Source organism: Mobula birostris, unplaced genomic scaffold (genome assembly GCF_030028105.1).
Source record: "Mobula birostris isolate sMobBir1 unplaced genomic scaffold, sMobBir1.hap1 scaffold_2024, whole genome shotgun sequence".
NCBI classification, from domain to species: Eukaryota; Metazoa; Chordata; class Chondrichthyes; order Myliobatiformes; family Myliobatidae; genus Mobula; species Mobula birostris.
Window position 1 is genome coordinate 1 of NW_027275072.1, and position 23,120 is coordinate 23,120.

The 23,120-nt window shown below is 45.1% G+C and overlaps 1 protein-coding gene across 4 annotated transcripts in view; it reads right to left on the reverse strand.

Moving 5' to 3' along the window:
- Nucleotides 1–19: 19 nt before the first annotated feature.
- LOC140192653 (aryl hydrocarbon receptor nuclear translocator-like) overlaps nucleotides 20–23,120 on the reverse strand; it is a 63,592-nt gene continuing 40,491 nt past the window's right edge. The window contains exons 13-19 of one of the 4 annotated variants that reach the window (XM_072250186.1): nucleotides 19,739–19,799; nucleotides 19,080–19,182; nucleotides 16,692–16,794; nucleotides 11,977–12,121; nucleotides 9,897–10,065; nucleotides 4,495–4,634; nucleotides 20–1,213 (exon numbers count right to left, since the gene is read on the reverse strand). In XM_072250186.1, the coding sequence (XP_072106287.1) occupies nucleotides 1,124–1,213; nucleotides 4,495–4,634; nucleotides 9,897–10,065; nucleotides 11,977–12,121; nucleotides 16,692–16,794; nucleotides 19,080–19,182; nucleotides 19,739–19,799 (811 nt within the window). In that variant the 3' untranslated portion in view covers nucleotides 20–1,123. Of the gene's footprint in view, nucleotides 1,214–4,494; nucleotides 4,635–9,896; nucleotides 10,066–11,976; nucleotides 12,122–16,691; nucleotides 16,795–19,079; nucleotides 19,195–19,738; nucleotides 19,800–23,120 lie in introns of all 4 variants that reach the window. The other 3 variants (XM_072250184.1, XM_072250185.1, XM_072250183.1) reach the window with 3 other exon arrangements.

Consider the following 23,120-nt stretch of genomic DNA (forward strand, 5'->3'; position numbering starts at 1 on the left):
GAGAGGAGAGAGGAGAGAGGAGGGAGGGGAGAGGGGAGAGGGGAGAGGGGAGAGGGGAGAGGGGAGAGGGGAGAGGAGAGAGGGGAGAGGAGAGAGGAGAGAGGAGAGAGAGAGAGAGGAGAGAGAGAGAGAGAGAGCAAACTCCACAGGCAGGAGTCAGGATCGAACCTGGGTCCTCGGTGGTGAGGTTCTACCTACTGTACAACCGCAATGCCCCCCCCCCACCCCCACCCCCACAGTTCCCTTGTGGGGCTGCCGGGCGGGGAAGGGGTGGTCTGGGGAGCAGTGAGACAGTGGAGAATATCTCCATCGGATGTCAAACTGATGAGCTTTAACCAAACTCAAACCTGCTGGTGTAGAATGTGAGGACCCCTTGTAAATACCTCTGGATCTTCTATGCTTCTAGAGTCCTGGGGCAAAAGTGGACAATAAGACTCAGTCATACAGCACAGAAACAGGCCCTTTTGGCCATCTAGTACATCGCTTGCACCTTCATATCCCTTTCATCCATTTCTTTTGAATGTTGAAATTGAACCCACATCCACTACTCCACTGGCAGTTCAATCCACACTCTCACCACCCTATGAGTGAAGTGTTGCCCTTAAACATTTCACTTTCACCCTTAACCCATGACCTCTGGTTGTAGTCTCAGACAACTTCAGTGGAACAAGTCTGTTTGCATTTACATAGGAGCAGAAATAGGCCATTTAGCCCAGTGAGTTGACTGCCCTCAGTGGCTAAGCAAGCTCTCACCCACTGCAACAACTGGAGATTAAGGAGGCATTGTGCAAATGGCACCAGCCATTGGGCTGAAGATGGTGGGAGATACACCATCTCTGTGGGACCGTGGGCAGAGACAGACCCTAGGGCTTCTCCCAAGATGTTTCTCCCTGTTCAGAGCGAAAAGTCCACAAAAGCACAAAGGGGAGCAGTTATGACAGCTCAACACTGACGACGAATCGCCCAGAGTCCAGGGCAGGTAGAATTCTACCGAGGTACTTTTGAGCACACAATTACACACACGCGCACACAACACTTTTGTTGAGATGGGCAAAGAGTGGGTGTGCTGAGCGAGAAGAAAACAAAACAGACGAGACTGACTTTCCCCTCTGGTTGTTTGGGGCTACTCCGAGAACGGTGGGAACATGGGGAGCTCGGAGAACTCGTCGCTGTTGTAAGTGGTGCCTTGTTCTTCGTAGATGGACAGCATATCCTGTGGGGTGAAACCAAAAACACAACATTATTAAAACACACAAAGAGAGGCTGGACAGGCTTCTCTGGATGTGCGTTACTCTGGATTTCCAGCATCTGCAGAATTCTTTAACACAGATTCTACAGCTGCTGGAAATCCTAAATGCTTGAGGAACTCAGCAAGTCAGGCAGCATCTATGGAGAGGAATAAATAGTCAACATTTTGGGCCAAGACACTTCATCAGGACTGGAAAGGAAGGAAGCAGATGCCAGAATAAGGTGGTGAGGGGAGGGGGAAGGAATACAAGCTGGCAGGTGACAGGTGGGAAAGACAAGTGGCTACGGTAGCGAGTCTGGGTGAGCAGGTGGTCCAGAAGTTGGAGGGCAGTAGAGATCACAGAGGGGGAGCGATGAGATAGGGTCTCACTGAACTCTCGTCAAAGATAAGGGTAGGCAAACCTTCTCCTGTAGGGGACTGAAGGCTGATCTTATTGAAGTGTATAAAATCATTGAGGGGGTAGAAATAGCGAGTACACAGTCTTTCTGCCCCCAAGGCTGGAGAATCAAGAATTATAGGGCATTAGCTTAAGGTGAGAGGGGAACGATTTAACAGGAAATTGAAGGGGAACTTATTCATTGAGACAACAAGGTTCATACCTATGTGGAATAAGTGATTGTCGTAAGTGTGATAAACAGAGATTGTATAGGCTGTTCTGGGAGGGTTAACACCTGTGGTGAAGCAACTTGTGTCCATTTGGGGCAGCTCACTCACACTGGGTCCCCCACTGGCCACACAGCTCTCACCTGTGGCTCCAAATAGCTGTTTGCATGTGACTGCAGCCACACCCCAGTACACTGCTTTGACAATCGGGCTAAACCAGGTGAGGGTAGTCGGCCAGTCTCATACCCCAGTGAGACAGGGATATGCCTGTCCCAGCGTGCAACGTCAGCTCTGGTGGTCTGGGTGGATGAGATCTACAGTGAGATCCAACAGGTGAAGGGCCTGACAAGGCACAGTAGTGATGGTCATCCAATGAAGACCCCAGCTTGTGACGACTATTCGTACCATTGGAAACAGACTTCTGAGGTTGAGAGAGTGGAGATGTCCCAATGCAACGGTTTTTCCACTTTAAAAACTGTCCTACACAGGTTTCCCGTCATTGTCGAGTACCACAGGCAACCACCAAAAGAGAATTGTATATGTGTATAGATAGCAAAGATTCAGAAGGCGTAGGTTAAACACAGGCAAATGAGACTAGCTTGGATGGGCACCTTGGAAGGCATGGACCAGTTGGGCTGAAGGGCCTGTTAGCCAGTTGTATGGGCTCTACATCTAAGATGAGCTACAGGATCAGACCAACACATACAAAACTCTGGAGGAACTCAGCAGGCCAGGCAACATCTATGGAAAAAAGTACAGTTGACGTTTTGGCAGAACCATTAGGCAGACTTGTCACTCAGCCCAACTCTGCTGCCTCACAGGATTTTCATCACCTCTTGACTAAAGTGCTGGGAATTAGGTCAGAAAAGTGGAATGGATGATTCCTATAGTGGAGGAGTCCAAGACCAGCCTCAGAATACAAGGATGTCCCTTTGGCACAGAGACTAGGAGGAACTTATTTAGCTAGAGGCTGGTGAATCTGTGCAATTCATTGCCACAGGTGACGGTGGAGGCCAAGTCATTGGGTATATTTAAAGTTGAGGTTGATAAGTTTCTTGATTAGCAAGGGTATCAAAGCTTACAGGGAGAAGACAGGAGAGGGGAATAAAAATCAGCTATGATGGAATGACAGAGCATACTAAAAGGAGCAGAATTAAGCCACACAGCCCAATGGCATATGGTCTTATGGTTCATGACCTTGAGAAATAGTTTTAACATGAAGTGTCTTTAAGAGACAGTGTTCTTAGGACACAACAGAGGTATACAAAAATCACGAGGTACCCAATAGTCAGAGAAGTGTACGAAACTTTAAACCTCCTGATGTGTCTAAAGCTCTCAGGAAAGGCCGTGGTGGTGGTGGTGGGTGTAGGAAGGGATTCTGGAATGTACTGACTGAGTAGGGGGGTAGAGGCAGACAGTCTCTCATCATTTAAATATCTGGCCGAGCACTTGAATCGGTAAGGAAGAGAAGGCCGTAGTTGGATTTGACTTTGTCATTTTCTTTGTAGTTTAACAATTAATTATCTGCTTGTATCTTAAGTTCTGATAAGCATTCAGTGGTCCAGCGTGTCCCCTAGTGGTTACATTTGTATGATTCTGTAAAGTTCTAGAAGTTTCTCTTGGTATTGCTTTACTTGAACAGCCGCCTTCTGATCAACTCAACTGCGAATTTGAACAGAATTTTTCTCATCTTTATAGTTGAAAAGAACTGCTCCACATTGGATGCCAACTCCTTTTGTTTTTGTCTTACCCTCTCTTCACTTAGATGACCTCTATACTGTTCTTTTTCAACTCTTTGTTCTATCAACACTTAGTAAAACGATTCTAAGAGTACTTCAAAGTAAGTCTGTAAGTTGTAGAATCAGTGCAGAGTTGAGGTGAGTGAAGTCATCCACGTTGCTTCAGGAACCTTATGGTTGTAGCTTAATAACTGTTCCAGAACCTGGAGGAGTGAGACCCAAGGCTCCTGCCCAAAGGTGATAGCCAGAAAAGGTTTCTCGGCCTGAAACGTTGACTGTATCTCTTCCTAGAGATGCTGCCTGGCCTGCTGCATTCACCAGCAACTTTTATGTGTGTAGCGAGAAAAGGTCATGGCCTGGATGGTGGAGCTCGTCTGCCTGACTGGAACATCTCAATTTAACCTCTGCAGGATTGGAACACCTCGATTAAATCTCCGGTTAACCTTCTGTGCAGGATTGGAACACCTCGATTAAATCTCCGGTTAACCTTCTGTGCAGGATTGGAACACCTCGATTAAATCTCTGGTTAACCTTCTGTGCAGGATTGGAACACCTTGATTAAATCTCCACTTAAGCTTCTCTGCAGAATTTGAAAGCCTCGATCAGATCCCCTTAACTTTCTCTGCAGGATAAGAATGTGCCAATGAAATCTCTGCAGGATTGGAATGCCTTGATTAAATCTCTGCTTAAACTTCTCTGGGGGTTGGAAAGCCTTGATTAGATCCCCTCTTAACCTTCTGTGAGGGATTGGAACACTCCAATTATATCTCCACAACCTTCTCTGCGGGATTGGAACACCCTGGTTAAATTTCCTTTCAAGTTACCCTGCTTTAAGGAAATCAGCCCTGGATATGTTTAGGAAAGGAGGAGGGCAGAAATCAGGTAACTGGACCACACTCGTACCTGAAAGACCTCGGGCTGGCTTTGAGTCTGGTGCTGCTCTGCAGGTGTCTGTGCATGATGCTGCCCCTGCCACTGTGGCCACACTGAGGCTCCTTCTGTAGGTCGGCCCTGGAACTGCGTGCTTGTCTGTCCTGTCTCAGCTGTAAGGAGAAGCTGACTCTTAATTAAGACTTTTATTTGTACACAACCAGTCACAGCCTGAAGAAGCACCAAATGAAATGCATCAAGATTAAAAAAACACTTCTAAATTTATTCAATTACAGACATCACTGGAAATACTGGCATTTTAATTTAATCTCACTCTTCCTTCAGTTAGTCCTGACGAAAGGTCTCGGCCTGAAACGTCGACTGCACCTCTTCCTAGAGATGCTGCCTGGCCTGCTGCGTTCACCAGCAACTTTTATGTGTGTTGCTTGAATTTCCAGCATCTGCAGAATTCCTGTTGTTTTTATTTAATCTATTTATTTAGAGATACAGCATGGCAACAGGCCCTCTTGGCCCAACGAGCCCATTACACCCAAGTGTCCAATTAACATACTAACCAGCAAGTCTTGACAGAGATGTACTAGACGATGAGGCATAGATCAAGTGGACAGCTAGAGACCTTTTCCCAGGGCGGAAATAGCTAATATGAGCGGGCATCATTTTAAGGAAAGTATAGAGGAGATGTCACAGGTAGGATTTAAAAATAAACTTTAGACAGTGATGGATTGTGGAATGGCCTGCCAGAGGTGACAGTAGAGGCAAGTTATTAGGAGCACTTAAGAAGTTCACGTGGATGATAGAAAAATGGAGGGCTCTATAGGAGGGCGAGTTAGATTGATCTTGGAGTAGGTTAAAAGGTCTGCACAACATAATGGGCTGAAGGGCCTGTACTGTGCTGTAATATTCTATGTTCCATGTCTTTGGAGTGCAGGAGTAAACCATATCACCTAGAGGAGATGATCTGGGTGAATCATGTCACAGGGAGAATGCATAAACTCCTTACAGATAGAGGCAAGAATTGAACCCCGATTACTGAAATATCCACTGTATCTCAAAGGTAATAACAATAAACACTCATCCCAGGCATGATTGTGCAAGCACGTTGACGTCAGCCAGTTAGAACAGCGAGAAGAGTTTAAAAGGAGACAACTTATAGAGCGGGCGTCAAGAGTTGAGGGAGACAGAGTAGGAGCACTTTGGTTCAACGGGGCTTTGGCGATAACAGGTCGAGGCAAGGTAGGTTGCCTGTGTAGAATACAAACAGGAAGTGTGTGTGTGAGGCCGGTGTTCTGTGCTGAGTGTCAGATGTGGGAGGTCCTGAAGACTCCCAGCCTCCCGGACGGCCACATCTGCGCCAGGTGTGTCCAGCTGCAGCTCCTTAGGGACCACGTTAGAGAACTGGAGATGCAGCTCGATGACCTTCGTCTGGTCAGGGAAAATGAGGAGGTGATAGATAGGAGCTATTGGCAGATAGTCACACCGAGGTCTCGGGAGACAGACAAGTAGGTAACAGTCAGGACAGGGAAGGGCAAGAGTCAGATACTAGGGAGTATCCCTGTGGCTGTCCCCCTTAACAATAATTACTCCTGCTTGAGTACTGTTGGGGGCAGACAGCCTACCTGGGGGAAGCAACAGTGGTCGCGCCTCTGGCACAAAGTCTGACCCTGTGGCACAGAAGGGTAGGGAAAGGAAGAGAATGGCAGCAGTGATAGGAGACTCTATAGTTAGGGGGTCAGACAGGCGATTCTGTGGACGCAGGAAAAAAACACAGATCTTAGTTTGCCTCTAGGGTGTCAGGGTCCAGGATGTTTCTGATCGCGTCCACGATATCCTGAAGTGAGAAGGAGAACAGCCAGAGGTCGTGGTACATATTGGTACCAACGAAATAGGTAGGAAAAGGAAGGAGGTCCTGAAAACAGACTACAGGGAGTTAGGAAGGAAGTTGAGAAGGTAGTAATCTCAGGACTACTGTCTGTGCCACGTGACAGTGAGTATAGGAATAGAATGAGGTGGAGGATAAATGCGTGGCTGAGGGATTGGAGCAGGGGGAAAGGATTCAGATTTCTGGATCATTGGGACCTCTTTTGGGGCAGGTATGACCTGTACAGAAAGGACAGGTTGCACTTGAATCCCGGGGGACCAATATACTGGTGGGGAGGGTTGCTTAGGCTATTGGGGAACAGTTTAAACTAGAATTGCTGGGAGGTGGGAACTGAACTGAAGAGACGGAGGAAGAAGCGGTTGGGTTACAAACAGGGAGAGCTGGGAGACAGTGCGAGAGGGAGGAAAGGCAGATGATAAAGAGGGGATGCATTCAGATCGATGGTTCGAGATGTGTCTATTTTAATGCGAGGAGTATTATGAACAAAGCAGATGAGCTTACAGCGTAGATCAGTACTTGGACCTATGATGCTGTGGCCATTACAGAGACTTGGATGGCTCAGGAACAGGAATGGTTACTTCGAGTGCCAGGTGTTTCAGAAAGGACAGGGAGGGAGACTAAAAAAGAGGTGTGGGTGTAGTACTGCTGATCAGTGATAGTCAAGGAAGGACTGTCTATGGAGTCTCTGTGGGTGGAAGCTAGGAACAGGAAGGGGGTCAATAACTCTACTAGGTGTTTTTATAAACCACCCAGTAATAACAGTGACACCGAGGAGCAGATAGGGAGACAGATTCTGGAAAGGTGTAATAATAACAGGGTTGTTGTGGTGTGAGATTTTAATTTCCCAAATATTGATTGGCATCTCCCAAGAGTGAGGGGTTTAGATGGGGTGGAGTTTGTTAGGTGTGTTCAAGAAGGTTTCTTGACACAATATATAGATAAGCCTACAAGAGAGGCTGTACTTGATCTGGTATTAGGAAATGAACCTGGTCAGGTGTCAGATCTCTCAGTGGGAGAGCATTTTGGAGATAGTGATCACAATTCAATCTCCCTTACCATAGCTTTGGAGAGGGATAGGAACAGAGGAGTTAGGAAAGCATTTAATTGGAGTAAGGGGAAATATGAGGCTATCAGACAGGAACTTGGAAGCACAAATTGGAAACAGATGTTCTAAGGGAAACGTACTGAAGAAATGTGGCAAATGTCAGGGGACATTTACGTGGAGTTCTGCATAGGTACGTTCCAACGAGACAGGGAAAAGATGGTAGGGTACAGGAAACATGGTGTACAAAGGCTGTTATAAATCTTGTCAAGAAGAAAAGAAGAGCTTATGAAAAGTTCAAAAAACTAGGTAATGATAGAGATCTAGAGGATTATAAGGCTAGCAGTAAGGAGCTTAAGAATGAAAGTAGAGCAAGAAGGGGCCATAAGAAGGCTTTGGCGGACAGGATTAAGGAAAACCCCAAGGCATTCTACAAGTATGTGAAGAGCAGGAGGATAAGACATGAGAGAATAGAATGTGTGTCTGGAACCGGAGGGGATAGCAGAGATACTTAACGAATACTTTGCTTCAGTATTCACTACAGGAAAGGATCTTGGCGATTATAGGGATGACTTACAGTGGACTGAAAAGCTCGAGCATGCAGATATTAAGAAAGAGAATGTGCTGGAGCTTTTGGAAAGCATCAAGCTGGATAAGTCACCGGGACCAGACGAGATATACCCCAGGCTACTGTGGGAGGCGAGGGAGGAGATTGCTGAGCCTCTGGCGATGATTTTTGCACCATCAACGGGGATGGGAGAGGTTCTGGAAGATTGGAGGGTTGTGGATATTGTTCCCTTATTCAAGAAAGGGAGTAGAGATAGCCCAGGAAATTATAGACTAGTGAGTCTTAATTCAGTGGTTGGTAAGTTGATGGAGAAGATTCTGAGAGGCAGAATTTATGAACATTTGGAGAGGCATAACATGATTAGGAATAGTCAGCATGGCTTTGTGAAAGGCAGGTCGTGCTTTACGAGCCTGAGTGAATTTTTTGAAGGTGTGACTAAACATATTGATGAAGGTAGAGCAGTAGATGTAGTGTATATGGATTTCAGCAAGGCATTTGACAAGGTATCCCATGCAAGGCTTATTGAGAAAGTAAGGAGGCATGGGATCCAAGGGAACATTGCTTTGTGGATCCAGAACTGGCTTACCCACAGAAGGCAAAGAGTGGTTGTAGACAGGTCATATTCTGCATGGAGGCAGGTGACCAGTGGTGTGCTTCAGGGATCTGTTCTGGGACCCCTACTCTTTGTAATTTTTATAAATGATCTGGATGAGGAAGTGGAGGGATGGGTTAGTAAATTTCCTGATGACATAAAGGTTGGGGATGTTGTGGATAGTGTGGAGGGCTGTCACAGGTCATAGCGGGACATTGATCAGATGCAAAACTGGGTAGAGAATTGGCAGATGGAGTTCAACCCAGATACGTGTGAGGTGGTTCATTTTGGCAGGTCAAATATGATGGCAGAACATAATATTAATGGTAAGACTCTTGGCAGTGTGGAGGATCAGAGGGATCTTGGGGTCCCAATCCATAGGACACTCAAAGCCACTGCGCAGGTTGACTCTGTGCTTAAGAAGGCACACGGTGCATTGGCCTTCATCAATCGTAGGATTAAGTTTAAGAGCTGAGAGATAATGTTGCAGCTATATAGGACCCTGGTCAGGTCCCACTTGGAGTACTGTGCTTAGTTCTGGTCACCTCACTATAGGAATGATGTAGAAACCATAGAAGGGGTGCAAAAGAGATTTACAAGGATGTTGCCTGGGTTGGGGAGCAGGCCTTATGAGAATAGGTTGAGTGAACTTGGCCTTTTCTCCTTGGAGAGACAGAGGATGAGAGGTGACCTGATAGAGGTGTACAAGATGATGAGAGGAATTGATCACGTGGATAGTCAGAGGCTTTTTCCAAGGGCTGAAATGGCTAGCACGAGAGGGCACAGTTTTAAGGTGCTTGGAAGTAGGTACAGAGGAGATGTCAGTATGTGCGTTTTTCGTACACAGAGAGTGGTGAGTGCGTGCAATGGGCTGCCGGTGACGTTGGTGGAGGCGGATATGACAGGGTCTTTTAAAAGACTCCTGGATAGGTACGTGGAGCTTAGAAAAATAGAAGGCTACGGGTAACCCTAGGTAATTTCTAAGGTAAGGACATGATTGGCACAGCTTTGTGGGCCGAAGGGCCTGAATTACGCTGTAGGTTTTCCATGTTTCTATGTTTTACTCCTGGAAGGTTAAGCTGCTGCTGTGTGTGGAGGGGAGATCAAACACAAGAGATTTTGTAGATGCTGGAAATCTTTGAGCAACACACACAAAATGTGGGAGGAACACAGCAGGTCAGGCAGCATCTCTGGAGGCCAATAAACCGTTGAGGTTTTGGGCTACCACCCTTCGTCATGACTGGAAAGGAAGGGGACAGAAGCCTGAATGTGGAGTATTTGTCCTTTGCACCCACAAAAATACAAAAGGAGTGATGGTGAACTGGCTGCTTACCGAAACCAGGGGTGCGGCTGGTGAGAGATGGGTAGGCAGTACCCCCAGCTGACGATGTGGCCACGGGACTGGCCAGGGGGCTGAAGGAAGGAGTGTTGGCTGTAAAGTTATGACCAGCACCCATTCCAAATGGAGGCGACTGAGTCTTGGCTCCCTGCGCTCCCATCTGCTGAATAAACATACGAAATGGTCACGGCTCCAAAGAGGTGATTAATAGTCAAGCAGATAAGAACATCAAAACTAGCAGCAGGAGTCAGCCATCTGGCCCATTGAGCCTACTCCGCCATTCAGTAAGATCATGGCTGATCTGTCCGTGGACTCAGCTCCACCTACCTGCCTTCTCCCCATAACCCTTAATCCCCCTGCTACTATAAAGCTTTATCTAACTGTGTCTTAAATATCCTCCACCGCGTCGCTGGGCAGAGAATTCCACAGATTCGCTGTTCCCTGGGAATAGTAGTCCCTCCTCACCTCTATACAAAGGGTCTCCGTAGCTCTAAGGCATGACTTTAAGGTGAGAAGGGCCACTCATGGGAAACTGCAGGTCTGGAAGCTCCCGAGAGACGCCTGCTACTTTCACTGTTGTTCTGCTTGACGCTGGACTTGCATGGAATCCTGAGGTAGTGGGAGTATCAGAGAGACACACAGCACAGTTTCAGGCCCTTCCGATCACTGTGTTGTGCTGAACTGATTAAGCTAGTAATCAAACACTTAATTAAACAAGTCCCTTTTGCCTACACAATGTCCATGTCCCTCCATGCTCTGCACAAACTCTGCCTAACCAGGAGGCACTTCAACACCTCGGTCATATCTGCCTCCACCACTCTGTGAGGAAAAAAAATTGCCCCATACATCTCCTTTAAACTTTCCTCCTTGCACCCTGAAGTACTGTACAATTTCAATCCTGGGAGAATGAAACCAGCTTTGTTAGTCCACACCTCCTGCAACACACACAAAATGCTGGAGGAACTCTGCAGGCAGGTAACGTCTATGGAAAAGAGCAAACAAGTCATCGTTTCAGGTTGAGACCCTTCATCAGGACTGGAGAAAATGATGAGAAATCAGTGTAAGCAGGTGAGGGTGGGAGGAGGGGAGGGAGGAAGTAGTACAGGGTGGTAGGTGACAAGTGACACCAGGAGAGGGGGAGCCTGACCTGGCCTACTAAGTTCCTGCAGCATTTTGTTTTTATTTCTTTTCCTGCAGATCTTCTCATGTTTCTGCGTCAACCTCCTGTCTAATCTATCCATGTGTACAGACTTCAGCCTCTGCAGAGAAACAACCCTAGTCTGTCCTGCTTCTCCTTATAGCACAGTCCCTCTAACCCAGGCAGCGTCCTGGTAAACATTTTCTACATCCTCTCCAAAGCTACCACATCCTTCCTGTAATGGAGGTGACCAGATGTGACATGCAATACGCAAAATGTAGACTAACTAGAGTTTTATAAAGCTATAACATTATTCTGAACTCCTGAACTCAATGCCTCAACGGATGAAGGAGAGTCTTCATTACACCTTTTGTATGCCAGACCCATTTACCCAAAGGTAGGTGCCTGAATGTGCTCTAAATAAAGTCACCTTTAATTATTTAGGGACACAGGACAGTAACTGGCTCGGCTGACCCAGCGAGCCTGCCCAATGACTGCCAATGACCAATTAACCTACTAACTGAACGCCTTTTGAATGCGGGTGAAAACCGCAGCACCCGCAGAAAACCCAAGCAGTTACGGGGAGAATGTACAAACTGCTTACAGACAGTGGTGGGAATTCACCTTGGGTTGCTGGCAATGCAATAGTGTTCCACTAACAGTTACACTACCATGCTGCTCCACAGTACAATAACCTTTGCATTTTTTGTGTTCTTTCTTATAATTAATGTTTACTCTTCTGAATGATGCTGCAAGTTTCTTATTTCATCCGTGCATGCATGGACTTGTGCATTTGACAATAAACTTTACTTTATCGACACAGTATACCCTATCTGCAACTGAACAGCACTTTTTTTTTAAATCAAGGGTGAGAGACGGGGGAGAGACTACATGTTTTTAAGAGAGATGAAAGGTCAGGCACCGCTGGATAAATACCTGTGCTGGAAACGGAGGTCGGTTTCCACTCCAGGCGTTGCCAGTGACCTGGCTGCTGGCCGACTGCCGAGAGATTTGGGCCAGGATCTGTCCCGCCGAGGCTGGCTGTGGCACCACGTTCACGGAGGGAGTGAGTCCAGCGCTGCTGGCATGACAGAGGGAAGGAGCAAAGGAGGACATCAGCAGCTTCTCAGTACAAGCAGAGTACCAGATCATTTAACTACTGCGGGGAGCAAAACCTCATGCGTACACCTGTCTCATGTTACAGTGATCGACCATTTGCCCCCCACCCTTCCGGTTCTGGTTGCTCTCCTGTAGGAGGGATGTCAGCCTATGCTAAATATTACTGGCACAGGTGGGCTTGGGTTACAAAGAGAGACTGGGACCACATTTCCTGAAGTATAGGAAGCTGAGGGGGAATACTATGCAGGTTTCTACAGTACAATTATGAAAAGACTGGCCACAGTCATTCTCCCAAGGCTGAGGCATCTAAAACTAGAGGACACAAGTTTAAGGTAAATGAATGTGTGGCTGAAGAACTGGTGCAGGGGGCAGGGATTCAGATTTATGAATCATTGGGACCTCTTCTGGGCAAGGTATGACCTGCACAAAAGGGATGGATTACACCTGAACTCAAGGAAGTTCAGTACCCTTGCAGGCAAGTTGACCAGAGTTGTTCAGGTGTGTTCAAACTAATTTGGCTGGGGAATGGGAAATTGGAGTGATAGTGCTGAAGATGAGTTAGTTGGTTTCCAAACAGAGGCAATGTGTAGCGAGACTTCTAGCAAGGAGAGGCTGATGTTGGGGCAAAATTGCTGCCAACAGGATGAGTTGCAACATAAAAGGTGAACAAAATCAAAAAGGGTGAATACAGTGTGTTATATTTGAATGTGCACAGTATATGGAATAAGGTGGATAAACCTACAGCACAGTTACAGATTGGCATGTGTGATGTCATGGGTATCACTGAATCATGGCTGAAAGAAGATTATAGCTGGGAGCTTAATGTCCAAGGACACACATTGTATCAAAAGGACAGGCAGGAAGGCAGAGGGGGTGGCGTTCCTCTGTTGGTCAAAAATGAAATCAAATCATTAGAAAGAGGTGACACAGGGTCAGAAGTTGTTGAATCTTTGCGGACAGAGCTAAGGTACTGCAAGGGTTAAAAAAAAACCCTGATGGGAGTTGAGCACAAACCCCCAAACAGCAGTAAGGATGTGGCCTACAAATTACAATGGGAGATAGAAAATGCATGCCAAAAAGGCAATGTTACAATAGTCGTGGGGGACTTCAATATGCAGGTAGATTGGGAAAAATCAGATTGGTGCTAGATTACAGGAGGGGGAATTCTAGAGTGTATACAAGATGGCTTTTTAGAGCAGCTCGTCATCGCACCATCTAGGAAATCAGCTAGTCTGGATTGGGTGCTGTGCAATGAACCAGAATTGATTAGAGATCTTAAGGTAAAAGAACCCTTAGGGGAAAGTGATTCTAATATGATTGAATTCACCGTGCAATTTGAGAAACCGAAGCTAAGTCAGATGTACCACTATTACAGTGGAGTAAAAGGAACTACAGAGACACGAGAGAGGAGTTGGCCAGAACTGATTGGAAAAGAACACTGGCAGGGATGACAGCAGAGCAGCAATAGCTGGAATTTCTGGAAGCAAAACAAGAGAAGTCAAAGCCAACATAAAAGCCAGAGGGCATATAATAGAGCAAAAAAAAAGTGGGAAGTTCGAGGATTGGGAAGATTGTTTTAAAAAAACCAGTAGAAGGCAACCAAGGAAGTCATTAAAGCAAAGATGGAGTACAAAAGTAAGCGAGTCAATAACATTAAAGAGGATACCAAAAGTTTCTTCAGATACATAAAGTGTAAGAGAGGCAAGAGTGGAAATTGGAATGATGGAAAACAATGCTGGAGAGGTAGTAATGGGCGACAAGGAAATAGTGGACAAACTGAATAAATATTTTGCAGCAGACTTCACAGTGGAAGACACCAGCAGTATCGTGGAACTTCCAGGGGTCAGGGGTCATGAAAGGTACATAGTTACCATTACTAGGAAGAAAGTTCCTGGGAAACTGAAAGGTCTGAAGGTAGATAAGTCACCTGGACCAGATGGTGTACACCCCAGAGTTCTGAAAGAGGTGGCTGAAGACACTGTGGATGCATTAATAATGATCTTTCAAGAATCACTAGATCCTGGAATGGTTCTGGAAGGCTAGAAAATTGCAAATATCACTCCACTCTTCAAGAAAGGAGAGAGGCAGAAGAAAGGAAATTATAGGCCAGATAATCTGACCTCAGTGGCTGGGAGAACGTTGAGAATCGTTCGTTGAGGATGTAGTTTTGGGGTACTCGGAGACACATGATAAAATAGGCCACAGTCAGCATGGTTTCCTCAAGAGAAAACCTTGCTTGACAAATCTGTTTAAATTCTTTGAAGAAATAACAAGCAGGATAGACAAAGAAGTATCGGTTAATGTTGACATTGGATTTTCAGGCCTTTGACAAGGTACCACACGAGGCGGCCCATGGTATTACAGAAAAGATTCCAAGATGGATAAAGCAGTGGCTGATAGAGTGGAATAAAGGGAGCCTTTCTGGTTGGCTGCCAGTGACTAGTGGTGTTCCACAGGGGTCTGTGTTGGGACCAATCTTTTTTACACTATACATCAATGATTTAGATCATGGAATTGATGGCTTTGTTGCAAACTGTGCAAATGGTATAAAGATAGGTGGAGGGGCAGGTAGTTTTGAGGAAATAGAGAGGCTACAGAAAGACAAGATAGATTAGGAGAATGGGCAAAGAAGTGGCAGATGGAATACAGTACTGGGAAGTATATGGTCATGCACTTTGGTAGAAGAAATGAAAGGGTTGGCTATTTTCTAAATGGAGAGAAAATACAAACAACTGAGGTGCAAAGGGACTTGAGAGGCCTTGTGCAGGATTCCCTAAGGTTAGTTTGCAGGTTGAGTCTATGGTGAGGAAAGCAAATACAATGTTAACATTTATTTTAAGAGGATTAGAATATTAAAGCAAAGATGTAATGTTGAGACATTATAAAGCACTGATGAGGCCTCACTTGTGTTGTGTTGTGTCTGTGGTGGCCAGTGCTATCATGTTTGCTGTTGTGTGCTGGGGCAGCAGGCTGAGGGTAGCAGACACCAACAGAATCAACAAACTCATTCCTAAGGCCAGTGATGTTGTGAGGATGGAACTGGACTCTCTGATGGTGGTGTCTGAAAAGAGAATGCTGTCTAAGTTGCATGCCATCTTGGTCAATGTCTCCCATCCACTACATAATGTACTGGTTAGGCACAGGAGTACATTCAGCCAGAGACTCATTCCACCAAGATGCAACACAGAGCGTCATAGGAAGTCATTCCTGCCTGTGGCCATCAAACTTTACAACTCCTCCCTTGGAGGGTCAGACACCCTGAGCCAATAAGGCTGGTCCTGGACTTATTACCTGGCATAATTTACATATTACTATTTAAGGTGCAACTGTAATGAAAACCAATTTCCCCCAGGATCAATAAAGTATGACTACGACTATAATAGTTTTGAGCCCCTTATCTTAGAAAGGATGTGCTGAAACTAGAGAATGTTCAAAGGAAGTTCACAAAAATGATTCCAAGACTGAATGGCATGTCATATGAAGAGAATTTGATGGCTCTGGGCCTGTATTCACTAGAATTCAGAAGAATGAGGGGTGACCTCATTGAAATCTATCAAATGGTGAAAGCTCTTGATAGAGTGAACTGGACAGAATGTTTCCTATGGTGGGAAAGTCTAAGACCAGACGACACAGCTTTAGGATAGAGGGGCATCCTTTTAGAACGGAGATGAGGAGGAAGTTCTTCAGCCAGAGAATAGTGACTCTGTTGAATTCGTTGACAGCTGTGGCGGCCAAGTGTTTATGTATATTTAAGGCAGAGATTGATAAGATACTTGTTTGGTCAGGGCATGAAGGGATACAGGGAGAAGGCAGGAGATTCTCGATGGGCCAAATGGCCTAATTCTGCTCTTATATCTTATGGAGAAAGATTTAAAATGGATGCAAGAGGAAGTTATTCACCCAGAGGATATATGGAACATGGTAGTAGGTTAAAGGTGGCAGAATAGAACGCAGACACGGTACAGTATCAAGCTGAACCAAACCTTTGAGAGTCAGACTACCCTTTGTGCAGCCTTTCGAGCGTAGAAGTTCGATAAGGCAAGAGTCATGATGACAAGCAGACAGAGTGTGCAGGCATAGCGCAGTCATCCAGGCAGAAGACTGCTCTTGAAAACCAAACTCTGGTACAGCCTTTCAGTTCAAGCCTGGGAACCAAGGTCACCTAGCATACTGAGAAAAGGTCAAGATGTGAACAAAAGATTCTAGGGCAACACCTACTATTGGACAGTTATTTTACTAATCTCAAGTACTATTGGCCTTTAACAAGGAGATTTAATTGGTTATTAGTCACTGAAATATGAATTATGATTGGTACTTAAATATGCACAAATGCACCAAATTTCTATTGGACTGTATACAACTAGCCCATTTTTGTATAAAAATGGCATTTCTTTGTGACAGGATCTAAACTATTCTTCTTATGCACAAGTAATTAAAAAAGAGTATTTGAGGAACAAGTCCAGTTAATTGTTGATAATGTCAGTTTTGGGTTTTGGTGGCTGGGGTACTCTAACCTGAGAGGGCAAATGTACCTGAAGTTCTGCGCTGGACGGTTTGATGGGAAGGAGGAACCCTGTTGGTAGATCTGCTGGTTTGCAGCTGCTGGGGTGGATGACATTGCCTTGTTTTGGTCAGCTGCAAAATAAGTAACAAAAAAGAAAATTAGCCCCCATTTACATTACAGAAACTTCCACTATATTTTAAATTACTAAACAGAGCTGAAAGACTGAACTGATGCTTATATAAAACTTCAGGGGACACCAGAAAGATTAACAAGTTAAATAGTTCTGTCATAGTCATAGATTCAGACAGAATGGGAATAGACCCCTTGCGGCAAACTTCATAAGACACCGGATGAATTGGGCCATTCAGCCCATCAAATCTGCTCTGCCATTCCATCATGGCTGACTAATGATCCCCTCATTCCCATTCTTTGGCCTTCTCCCCGTAATCTTTGCACGCTTACTAATCAAGAACCTATCAACCTCTGTTTTAAATATCACCAATAACTTGGCCTCCACAGATATACCACCTCCTGGCTAAAGAAATTTCCCCTCGTCTCTGTTCAAAGGAGACATTCCCCAATTCTGAGGCTGTGTGCTTGATTCTTTTTGGCCCACACCAAGAGTAACTGACGGTGGCCAACAGGCCAACCTTTGGGATGCAAGAACAAAATAGGAAGCCCCATGAACTGCGTAAAGACAGGACCAGAGGTCAGAAGTGAACACACTGCCCCACAACTTGCAGAAGAGCATTGTCATTGGCAACAAACAGTAACACACAAAAAAAGAGGAAAAAGTATTCAGCCCCCACAACCCTTTTCACATTCAACATCTAATTTTCTAATTTAAAATTTATTGAAGTGCTTCATGTCAAATCAAAAGAAAAATTCCAAAACCTGTCAAAAATTTACTGAAAATTAAAAACCAAAATTGAGGCTGAAGAAGTATTCATCCACTTTGTAATTACTACGCTAACCTTCCTCAGGTGCAGCACTGTATATTACTTTACCAACTCACCCAATTCATTGATGTAGAAAATTGGAGGATTAGCTGTTTACAATTACTACACAAGAATAAATATTCTCTCTCTGTAAGGTCCGACACCAACAGACCAAACCAAACTGAAGACAAAGGGGCATTCAAGACAAGTCAGGGAAATGATAAATCTCAAGACCATCTCAAAGACACTGATCATACCTTGGAGCTCAGTGCAGTCCATTGTGAAAAAGTTGAAAAAAATATGAAACCACAGCCACACCGTGGTCAGGCCACCCTTCTAAATTTAGTCACTGAGGAATGGCACTTGTAAGAGAGGCTACTGTGATGTGAATATTCACTCTGAGTGAGCTGCAGAAGTCAGTGTCTGCAACTGGAGATGGAAAAAAAATCTCGAAGGCCTTGCACATAAAGGGTATTTATAGAAGAGTGGCAAGAAAGAAGCCCTGTCTTAAAAAGGTATATCCTTGCCCATAAACACATTGCAAAGCATCAGTAAGAAGATACTGTAAAGGTGTGGAAGAAGGTCTTGTGGTCAGATGAGACTAAAGTGGAACTTTATGGCCTCAACAATAAACAGTATATGTGGTGTAAATCTAATACCGCACATCAGCAAGGTAACGCCATCCCTACTGTAAAGTATGGTGGGGCAAGCATCATGCTATTGGGATGCTTTTCAGCATCAGGGACTGGAAACTGGTTGAATGATGGGAAAATGAATGCTGCTAAATACAGAGAGATCCTGCATAAAAACCTGCTAGCCTCTGCTAGAAAGTTTAACCTGGGAAGAAAGTTTGCCTTTCAGCAGGAAAATGACCCAAAGCACACTGCCAGAGCAACCATGGAGTGGCTTCAAATGAAGAAAATTGATGTCCTTGAGCAGCCCAGTCAGAGTCCTGACCTTAACCCATTCGAACATTTCTGGCAAGACCTCAAAATAGCTGCCCACCGCCCCTCCCCAACTAATCTGGCACACAGCTTGAGCAATTTTGCAAGGGGGAATGGACATAACTTGCTCCATCACATTGTGCAAAGCTAACAGAGACTTATCCAAAAAGACTACTGTGAGAGCAGTTCAACATAGTACTGAGAAAAGGGGGTGAACATTTTTGAACTGCTGACATTTCAGTTTTTAATACTTTACAATTTTCCCTGTTTTTTCTGTGGAAAACAAAAAGGAGCATGTGATTCACAAATAAAAATTCTCAATGAAATCGATCAAAATCCCTGATTGTAAAACTCGCTTAGGTGAACGAAAGGTTGGGAGCTGAATACTTTCACAAGGCACTGTATGAATAAACTGCTGACATTTTGGGCTGAGACCCTTCATCAGGATATTAGTAACAAACAGGACAGAGGAATCTACATTTTCACCAACTTGAGCTCAGACTGCTATGATTTGGAATCAAGACGCTCACTTGCCTGAGGCGATGCCAGAGTAGATCTCAGCATATCGAGTGTCCGTCTCCCTGCTGTAGAGCGGCTCCGTTTTGCTGATGGGCTTTGTGTGTTCTGTAGCAGGAGTCTGCACACCAACCTACAATATCAATTGGTTCATAGACAGAGATTGGGCGGGGGGGGGAAACAAAGGACAACATAGAAGAGTGGGTAAGGTGGAAGGGAGTTGGGAAAGACAAGAGGTTATGGGGGGGAGAGGGATACTATAACCCATTGTTACGTAGTCACAGACCCATCCCCATTAGCACCGTACCCCAATGTTAAACACAGACCTAACTCCACTACTGTATAGCTATGTTACAGTCATGGATGTATCCCAACCGGGACTGTACCCCGGTGTTATACAGTGACAGACCTGTCCCCACCAGTACTGTACCCCGGTGTTATACAGTGACAGACCTGTCCCCACCAGTACTGTACCCCAGTGTTATACAGTGACAGACCTGTCCCCACCAGTACTGTACCCCAGTGTTATACAGTGACAGACCTGTCCCCACCAGTACTGTACCCCAGTGTTATACGGCGACAGACCCATTCCCAAAAGCAAGCATATACTGCGGAGGTGGGTAGAACTTTGCAGGGAAACACACATTAAAGTATGAATTAACAATTTTCCACGTTACCTGTGAGTGATCATAGGCAAGCTCTTCTTGTCCTGTAAGGGCAGGCGTCTGCTGCAAATGCCTATGGAGGAAATTCAACATCACACGTAAATTAAGTGGAATAAAAGGTGCAGGCGATGTTAGGTTGTGCAACAGGCTTTCGATAGTATTCAACCAAATGGTGTTATCTAACTCAAATTCAGGAAATCTGAAAACAATGGAAACACTTAAAGTTATCAAAGTACATGCATGTCACCATATACAACATAGAACATAGAATAGTACAGCACATTACAGGCCACATGGTTGTGCCGACCCTCAAACCCTGCCTCCCACGTAAACCCCCACCTTAAATTCCTCCATATACCTGTCTAGTAGTCTCTTAAACTTCACTAGTGTATCTGCCTCCACCACTGACTCAGGCAGTGCATTCCACGCACCAACCACTCTCTGAGTAAAAAACCTTCCTCTAATATCCCCCTTGAACTTCCCACCCCTTACCTTAAAGCCATGTCCTCTTGTATTGAGCAGTGGTGCCCTGGGGAAGAGGTGCTGGCTATCCACTCTATCTATTCCTCCTAATATCTTGTACACCTCTATCATGTCTCCTCTCATCTTCCTTCTCTCCAAAGAGTGAAGCCCTAGCTCCCTTAACCTCTGATCATAATGCATACTCTCTAAACCAGGCAGCATCCTGGTAAATCTCCTCTGTACCCTTTCCAATGCTTCCACATCCTTCCTACAGTGAGGCGACCAGAACTGGACACAGTGCTCCAAGTGTGGCCTAACCAGAATTTTATAGAGCATCATCATTACATCGCGACTCTTAAACTCTATCCCTCAACTTATGAAAGCTAACACCCCATAAGCTTTCTTAACTACCCTATCCACCTGTGAGTAACTTTCAGGGATCTGTGGACATGTACCCCCAGATCCCTCTACTCCTCCACACTACCAAGAATCCTGCCATTTACTTTGTACTCTGCCTTGGAGTTTGTTCTTCCAAAGTGTATCACCTCACACTTCTCCGGATTGAACTCCATCTGCCACTTCTCAGCCCACTTCTGCATCCTATCAATGTCTCTCTGCAATCTTTGACAATCCTCTACACTATCTACAACACCACCAACCTTTGTGTCATCTGCAAACTTGCCAACCCACCCTTCTACCCCTACATCCAGGTCGTTAATAAAAATCACAAAAAGTAGAGGTCCCAAAACATATCCTTGTGGGATACCACTAGTCACAATCCTCCAATCTGAATGTACCCTCTCCACCACGACCCTCTGCCTTCTGCAGGCAAGCCAATTCTGAATCTACCTGGCCAAACTTCCCTGGATCCCATGCCTTTTGACTTTCTGAATAAGCCTACCGTGTGGAACCTTGTCAAATGCCTTAGCAAAATCCATACAGATCACATCCACTGCACTACTCTCATCTGTATGCCTGGTCACCTCCTCAAAGAACTCTATCAGGCTTGTTAGACACGATCTGCCCTTCACAAAGCCATGCTGACTGTCCCTGATCAGACCATGATTCTCTAAATGCCCAGAGATCCTATCTTTAAGTATCTTTTCCAACAGTTTTCCCACCACAGACATAAGGCTCACTGGTCTATAATTACCCGGACTATCCCTACTACCTTTTTTGAACAAGGGGACAACATTCGCCTCCCTCCAATCCTCTGGTATCATTCCCATAGACAATGAGGACATAAAGATTCTAGCCAGAGGCTCAGCAATCTCTTCCCTCGCCTCGTGAAGCAGCCTGGGGAATATCCCGTCAGGCCCCGGGGACTTATCCGTCCTAATGTATTTTAACAACTCCAACACCTCCTCTCCCTTAATATCAACATGCTTCAAAACATCAACCTCACTCATATTGTCCTCACCGTCATCAAGTTCCCTCTCATTGGTGAATACCGAAGAGAAGTATTCATGGAGGACCTCACTCACTTCCACAGCCTCGAGGCACATCTTCCCACCTTCATCTCTAATCGATCCTACCTTCACTCCTGTCATCCTTCTGTTCTTCACATAATTGAAGAATGCCTTGGGGTTTTCCTTTACCCTATTCGCCAAGGCCTTCTCATGCCCCCTTCTTGCTCTTCTCAGCCCCTTCTTAAGCTCCTTTCTTGCTATCCTGTATTCCTCAATAGACCCATCTGATCCTTGCTTCCTAAACATCATGTATGCTGCCTTCTTCCACCTGACTAGATTTTCCACCTCACTTGTCACCCATGGTTCCTTCACCCTACCATTCTTTATCTTCCTCACCGGGACAAATTTATCTCTAACATCCTGCAAGAGATCCCTAAACATCGACCACATGTCCACAGTACATTTCCCTGCAAAAACATCATCCCAATTCATACCCGCGTTCTAGCCTTATAGCCTCATAATTTGCCCTTCCCCAATTAAAACTTTTCCTGTCCTCTCTGATTCTATCCTTTTCCATGATAATGCTGAAGGCCAGGGAGTGGTGGTCACTGCAGACATCCCACCCTGCAAAAACTCATTTCAGGGAGATAGCACCCCCACCCACCGCAACCCCATATCCCACCCCACCCCCTGTCGACCTACAAGGGTGCATGTATACGGGACATTTGATTATGAAAGAACACAACAGTTTATTTGACACATATTGAAACTGTTTACACACACACACACACACACACACACACACACACTATATATATAATATATATTCATTCCTTGTTGAGTATTTTGTTGGCAGTCTCCATGCTAATGCAAATAGCTTTTCTATTTATTTTGCAAACTTTCCTTGTACTGTGATGTGGCTCTGCTGAAAAGAACAGTGAAATACTTGAGCAGCCTTCCCTGCGATTAGCCTCTCTAATATGTTGTGGTCCCTAAAAGAAATAAAAGCATAAGGTGTATCCTTATTATATCGTCTTATGGAATACTTTGTTTAGTGATTTTGTCTAATCTGTAAACCAATCTGCAATCTGTAAACTGGGTATATGCAGAAAATGGGACATTAACAATGAGACATTAACATACAATATGTACTTATATATTATCATGGAGTCATTTTTTAATTCTATTACAACTTATTAAGCAAGTCTACAGGGAGTTTGGCCTCATCACGTAGGACATCAATAGAGTAGCTCCTTAGCAGCTAGCCAGCTAGTTTAAATAACGTTAGCTATGCTAATGAACCAATGACACCTGTTAAACTCACCTCAACACGTCTCTTACAGTCCTAACCCACCATGGGCAATAGAAAAGTCACTGTTGCAAACAGTGCAGCGAGCAACACTGTCATTATTTTTGACCCCTATTAGGCAGGGGTCTGGGGTGAGGTGCGTTTTATATTTTCTTTTTTGAAACACCTTGCCATGGCGGTGCAGGACACGAAACTGAACTGATAGAGAGACAGA